General features: G+C 54.2%; 1 protein-coding gene across 1 annotated transcript; it reads left to right on the forward strand.

Moving 5' to 3' along the window:
- The first annotated feature begins 661 nt into the window (after positions 1 to 661).
- Positions 662 to 6099, forward strand: LOC120841781. Its single transcript, XM_040212750.1, is given in 2 exon segments — positions 662 to 1084; positions 1087 to 6099. Coding segments are annotated over 2 exon segments (4359 nt in total). The 5' UTR covers positions 662 to 940; the 3' UTR covers positions 5302 to 6099.
- The last annotated feature ends 1047 nt before the right edge of the window (positions 6100 to 7146 follow it).

Genomic DNA, 7146 nt, shown 5'->3' on the forward strand with positions numbered 1-7146 from the left:
GTATGAGAGTTGCGCAAGACCTGACATCAGAACTGACGAATGGCAAAGCCTCTGAAGGAGTGATGTCAGTTTTGGCAAATAGCAAAGCGTCTGAAGAAATGATGTCAGTTTTGACGAATGGCGCTGGAGAAAAGTGATGTCAGTGTTCGGAGTGTTTTTTCTATGTTCTTTCACTTGGGGGGATTGTAAGCAGCGCGTATCCGCTGGTATTTAAGCGTGGTCTTGACTGGAAAAGGGGTTCTTGTCTGGAGCTAGGTGGGCAGGCCTCACCTCGAGTAGCCGCGGAGAGGGTCCGTGGGGCGGCCAGAAAGTTCCCTTCCTGCTTTGTAGAAGTTGCTTTATCGTGATTCCCTGTATATAAAGTATACCTACCCCATACCAAGCCTCACCGAGCCTTCTCGCTGATGACATCGGGAGTCCGTGGCGCATCGAGAAGTACAAAGAACCATTTACTGGCGCAGTCGACAGCACGAAGCACCACGGAGGAATCGACGACGGCAACAAGACGACAGGAAACCCTCGCAGGACGCCAAAGGCGGCGTTTCAGCAGAGGACAAGAAAAGACAGATCATCGAGTTTCCTTCACTGGCCGTCCGCAGGAACGACACGAGGTCAAGACTGGGACAAGAAAGGCTACGAAGGAAAGATCTGCGACGTTTCCGGAACGAAGAGGACGCCAAGCAGAAACCGTCGACGCACAGACGAGGAGCGACCGCTGGCAGGCCACCGGGAAGAAAACATCGACCCGACACGCGGTCACGCACCGCCACTATAGTGCCTCAGGGACCGAGAATTGGGCGCGGAGAGCACCATCAAACTTCTGCAGCGAGGACGTCGGCTTCAGGCGACGAGCGACCAGGCGCACACACAAACATCCGAGTGAGTCCCTTGGTTCACATTCCTCTGTTATGTGTTGTGTTGCTCGAGCCGGCCCAATTATATGAATACCAGATTTCCGCACCTAAACGCGGATAAAAATCGGAGAGACATGAACGAGAACGGGAAAGGCGGCGGGGATGGTAGTCACGTGCCAGACTCATCTCTCTCGGAAAAAGAAATGGAGTATAACCTGAAGCTAGCAGAAGAGCGGAGCGCCGACGCGCTCTAGAACTTGAACTCGAGCTCGCTCGGGTTCGACTGGACACCGCGACGCAGAGGCGTGACGAGGCGAGCGAGGTGGAACCTTCGAGCGGCCAGATGGGACTCAGATATTACTCCAAGTTGCTAGCAGGTGCCTTCCCGAAATTCCCAACCGACGGCGAGGTGCCTATTTGGTTCGAGTCAGTGGAGAGCTCACTGGGTGCGTACGGCGTTCCCAAGGCGCAGTGGGGGCAGATCGTCTTCCCGATGATCGCTGAGCGGGTTGCATACTTGTCGACGCGACTAACCCCTGCGGAACACAGGGATTACGATATACTCAAGGGAGTAGTTCTCGACGAGTTGAAGCTGTCAGCGGCCGAATACCAAAGGCGGTTTCTTGCCGCGACCAAGCGAAAGGGGGAGACCTGGAAAACGTTTGCAACTCGTCTACAGAGTTACATTAACTTCTATGTGGAGGCCCGCGGCGTCTCCTCCTTTAAGAATCTTCTCGAACTGTTAGTCGCCGACCAGTTGAAGTCGGGTTTAGCAGAAGAAGCCGCCAAGTACGTTAAGCTGCGGGAGGGGGAAGAATGGTTAAAAGCAGACGAACTGGCTCGGCTGCTGCAGACCTATGAGGAAGCGGCGGGCGAGGGCAGTGCGTGCGCGAAAATAAACCTCGCTAAAAGGGCAGAGTCAAAGGGCACCAACCAAGGGGTAATACAGAGCGCATCAAAAACAACCGGGAGCGTTACAGCTCGGGCAGAGAAACCCGAGACGACCAGGCCGCCCTCGGTTGTTAAGAAAGCGTCTCGGCCGGGCGAATGCTTCCAGTGCGGAAGCACGAGCCACTACGTGGCTCAATGCCCGTTCGCTCGGGAAGCGAGGGGGGTAAAAAGTGACGAACGACCACGCGGAGAGAGATTAACGGCACGTATCGCAGCTGAAAGCCGCAGCTTGGCACATCCAAAGCTTGGGAGCGTCAAAGTTAGCTGCCGAGGCAAGGTAATTGATGCAATTGTCGACACCGGAGCAGACATCACCGTAGTCCGTGAGAGCAGCGTGCCAGAGGAGCTGCTAAAGCCGCATGGGAGTATAGAACTCGTGTCCGCATTCGGCGAGAAGGTAGAAGCTAAGCTCGCCGTGGTACCACTCGCACTTTACCGCGGGGCATCCTTGATTCACGACGTGGGTGACGCGACGCAGGTCGTGTGCGCTCTTACGGATCGGCTCACACACACTGACTGCCTGATCTCCGCGGAAACATGGGAACAGTTGCACACGCATAATGAGGGGGATGACGAGGTTCACATACAAGCAGTAGGAAAACGGGGCCAGCAGGGAGAGCAGGGACAAGAACGGGAGAACCTGTTCGAGCCATCGAATTCCAACACGGTTTCAACCGATGTTCCCCCACCGCCTGATATCCCCGGAGAGGAGCGAGAGGAGCCGAATCTTGAGACTGAGGTGATGCAAACCAGTGACGCGCGAAAGTTCCGTAATGAACAGCGAGATGACGAGTCATTACGACGGGCTTGGCAAAATGCAAAAGGTGGCAAGGCGGGCATGTCAATAGTAGACGGATTGCTGTACCATAAAGATCAAGTACTTGGTCAGAAAGTGCTGCAGTTATTACTGCCCGAGTCGCGCCGCAGCACTGTGCTTCGCCTGGCCCATGAGTCCTACTGGGGCGGTCATCTCGGCTTCCGCAAAACAAAAGCGCGCATTAAGTACAGTTTTTACTGGCCAGGCATGGAGAAAGACATTCGCGACCATTGCAACGGATGTCACAGTTGTCAGGTTCGATCAGACAGACGGCAGTCCGATAGGGTGCCGATAGCACCGCTCACGCGCCCGAAGTTCCCATTTCAGAAAGTCAACATTGACGTGATCGGCCCTATCGACCCACCTTCAGCCAGAGGGCACCGCTATGCATTGTGTGTCATAGACTTGTGCACACGCTGGCCAGAGGTGGTTTGCCTAAAGTCACTGTCAGCCAAAGCGACATGTGATGCGCTGCTGACCGTGTTCACCAGGACAGGAGTACCAGAAGTAGTGTGTTCGGACTGCGGAACGAATTTCACAGCTGCACTTACTAGCGAGTTTCTCGCGAGACTGGGTTGCACCCCACGGTTCTCGACCCCTGACCACCCGGAAAGTAACGGGTCCGTGGAAAGGTGGAACCGTGTATTCAAAAATATGTTGTTTCACGTAATCGAGAGAGACGCCCGAGACTGGGATCGATTCGTCCCCTTCTTGCTGTGGGCCTACCGAGAGGCCCCCCACGACACAACGGGAGTGTCGCCTTTCCGGATGCTTTACGGTAGAGACCCGGCCGGGCCTCTCGCTATCCTCGGGAGAAGCTGGGCGGGTAATATTGAGATCCCAGCGGAGTTAGCGGACGCTCCCGCGGACTACTTAGAGAAATTGAAAACGCAACTAGAGCTCGCAGCTGACGCCGCGGAGCTCACCACAAGCAAGCAACAGGAGGCGTACGCGTCGCACTACAACAAACGCGCCATGTTAAAGGTGTTTAACGAGAGCGACGCGGTCCTCGTCTTTGACACAAACCGCGCAGGGAAAATGTACCCGAAGTGGCTGGGGCCGTGCACAGTAACGGAAAGGTATCGTGAGCACTCGTACTACGTGCAGACGCGCGATGGCCGCCGCATGCTAGTGCACGCGAACAAACTGCGCCCCTACGTTTGCGAAGTTGCATCGGTGAGCGTTATGTTCCACGATGACTGTGACTTCGGGGAGGTAGAATACACTCCGCGAGCAGCCGAGCCTGGCCAGGCGCGTCCAATTCTCGATCATGAAAAGACCGCGCACATCGATGAAGAAACAGCTGCCCGTATAGGTGCTGCGTTCGACCAGCACCACGCGCTCTTCTCGGGCCAGCCGGGTATCGCGCGAGTGGGGGAACACCGTGTGAAGCTAATCGAAGGCGCTAGCCCAAGGCGCGGCCGCCCCTATAGGATTCCTGACGCCTTAAAGGGGGAGGTTACTGAACAGATCAGAGAGCTGCTGGAGCTAGGTTTGATATACCGATGTGAAAGCGCCTTCGCACACCCGATCGTATGCGTGCCAAAGAAAGATGGGTCGGTGCGCTTGTGCATCGATTACCGCGCGCTTAATGCAGTGTCGGAAACAGATGCCTTCCCAATGGGACACCCACAGGAGCTCATCATGCGCGTGGGGGCGGCCAAGTTCATCACGCTCATAGACCTGCGACGCGGTTACTGGCAGGTGCCATTGGCCGAGGATTCTCAGCTTTGTACGGCGTTGATCTCGCACTGTGGTCAGTTTGCATGGAGGGTGATGCCCTTCGGCCTCAAAAACGCGGCGGCGACTTTCCAGAGAAATATGAATCTCGTGCTGGCAGGTCACGAAGACTACGCGTGCGCCTATCTAGACGACATAGCTGTGTTCAGTACGTCGCTAGAACAACACGTTGAGCACCTACACAGGGTGTTCACAGCGTTACAGGCGGCAGGCTTGCATGCAAACCTTGAAAAGTGTCAGGTGGCTAGGCCTTCTATTCGCTATCTGGGGCATATTGTAGGTTCTGGGAGGCATGGTCCAGATCCCGAGAAAGTGGCGGCCATTGAGGGACTCCAGGTGCCCCAGACAAAGAAAGAGCTGAGGAGCGCCCTCGGCCTCTGTGGCTATTACCGTAGCTACGTTCCTAACTTTGCAGAGATAGCTCGGCCGCTGACGCAGCTCACTGGGAAAGGGGTGCCTACTCAGATACCTTGGCCTCCTGAAGCCCACGAGGCATTTAAAGCCCTCAAGCAAGCCCTCTGCGAAGCCGTGTCGCTGGCTACCCCTGACCCGGGGAAGCCGTATGTGCTCCACACTGATGCCTCGATGGTGGCCGTCGGTGCCTGTTTAGCACAGATAGCCGCCGACGGCTCCGAAATTCCGATCGCCTTCGCAAGTCACCGGTTCACGCCAACGCAAACGCGGTGGGCCACGATCGAACGCGAAGCATTCGGGGTGATTTGGGGATTAAAGAAGTTTGAGACGTGGGTCTTCGGCACCCAGGTAACCGTCGTTACCGACCATAACCCGCTCTCGTACCTTACAAGCAGCGTGCCCCAGGGCGCAAAACTCACACGTTGGGCCTTAGCGCTACAGCGTTACAACGTGATAATCCGTCACCGCAAGGGCAGCACCCATACAAATGCGGATGCCCTATCTAGGCTCCCTAACGGTTGCTAGGAAGCATTGCCGGCTCGAGCACCATAGCAAGCAGGCGTGGAATGTGGCCTCGTGGACCACACGAAAAGTGCTGTGACTTTTGTGTGCCAATACGAACTCCCGCGGAGGGAATGAACCATTTGTCTCCTGGACTCGTTGAGTGTTCAATGGTGTTTTCATACCCCTATATTTCGCGTAACCCTTGAAGTGTGCATGACTTAATTTTGTGGTGTTGTAATGACGCCGGACTTCGTTTTGTGTTTGTAGTCCAATTAATCTTGGTTTAGATTAATGGATCTTGGAAGGGAAGTGTAAGGTCTGGCGTCATTGTTTATCGCTTTCTCGGCGTGCTCTATGTGTTGCCGGGCGCCGCCACCTTCGCATTCGTGACTAATGCATACCCGTAAAGAGATTGCCCTTTGCGGGAAGCTGGCCGGGGTATCATGTTTCCTCTCCGTGCTCCGATGGATGGACGAGCAGCATTGCATTCCGGAGTGCCAAGGTTGTATGAGAGTTGCGCAAGACCTGACATCAGAACTGACGAATGGCAAAGCCTCTGAAGGAGTGATGTCAGTTTTGGCAAATAGCAAAGCGTCTGAAGAAATGATGTCAGTTTTGACGAATGGCGCTGGAGAAAAGTGATGTCAGTGTTCGGAGTGTTTTTTCTATGTTCTTTCACTTGGGGGGATTGTAAGCAGCGCGTATCCGCTGGTATTTAAGCGTGGTCTTGACTGGAAAAGGGGTTCTTGTCTGGAGCTAGGTGGGCAGGCCTCACCTCGAGTAGCCGCGGAGAGGGTCCGTGGGGCGGCCAGAAAGTTCCCTTCCTTCTTTGTAGAAGTTGCTTTATCGTGATTCCCTGTATATAAAGTATACCTACCCCATACCAAGCCTCACCGAGCCTTCTCGCTGATGACATCGGGAGTCCGTGGCGCATCGAGAAGAACAAAGAACCATCTACTACTGACCAAGTGGTCAAAGGTTCAATCCCCAAAGAAGCGGGTTTTTTTTTTTTTTTTTGTCGTAAAGTTTTTATTTTTATTTACCAAAACACACATAAACAAACCCAGACCGATGAAAGGAAAATTAAAGTCCTTGTTATTCACCGAGACGTTTTCCTCCTCCAGGCAGACCGGAGAAAGCTTTCGCCCTCCCGACCCATCTTCTTTCGGTTTCGTTTTTCGAGCACATCGCGCACGTTGATTAATAAATATTGTTGAGTTGATTGAGCTTCAGCGGCAGCGAAGGCTGCCTGTAATTCCGTCTTCTAGTCCAAACGTGCAGAACATTTCGGTTGCATTGACGTTTTTACCACTAATTTTATCAAACGAGCTAACGAAGCCGCTAGAAACAGCGAAGTTCCGGAGCAGTGCCAGCAGCGCTACATACACTGGGTAAGACGGCCGTATCCAATTTGCGGGACACACGCGGAACTACAGCAGCGAAACCACGAGGAACTGTGTCGACGTTTTCGACGTTATGGAAATCGCGGGAACTGCGTCTAAGGAAGGCAGGTTTCCCTGCCGGCTGCCTGGGTGCCTTCCTTGCTGAGTTCGGTTCTGTTGTCGCGTGCCAAGTGCCAACCGGCGTTCAACATGATTCTGTATTTCTGCGTGTCAGCAACATCGTCAACGTGGTTCTGTATTTCTGCGTGTCAGCGAAATCGTGATGGCAGTGTTGTGGGTTGTGAACAGAAGACTGGAATTATCGCCGATGTGACCGTGTGTTCGCGTATCAGTGGTGTAACAACAAGATGAGATGACGTAAACTGTCGGGCATTGATGCCGCTGGTCGGGCCGTTATCGGAGGGGGCGGGGTGTCGCAGGATGACATTCCGCTTTACATTAAAGAGTTTAAAACCACTTGAGG

Source organism: Ixodes scapularis, unplaced genomic scaffold, assembly GCF_016920785.2.
Source record: "Ixodes scapularis isolate PalLabHiFi unplaced genomic scaffold, ASM1692078v2 PGA_scaffold2__306_contigs__length_199485367, whole genome shotgun sequence".
NCBI classification, from domain to species: Eukaryota; Metazoa; Arthropoda; class Arachnida; order Ixodida; family Ixodidae; genus Ixodes; species Ixodes scapularis.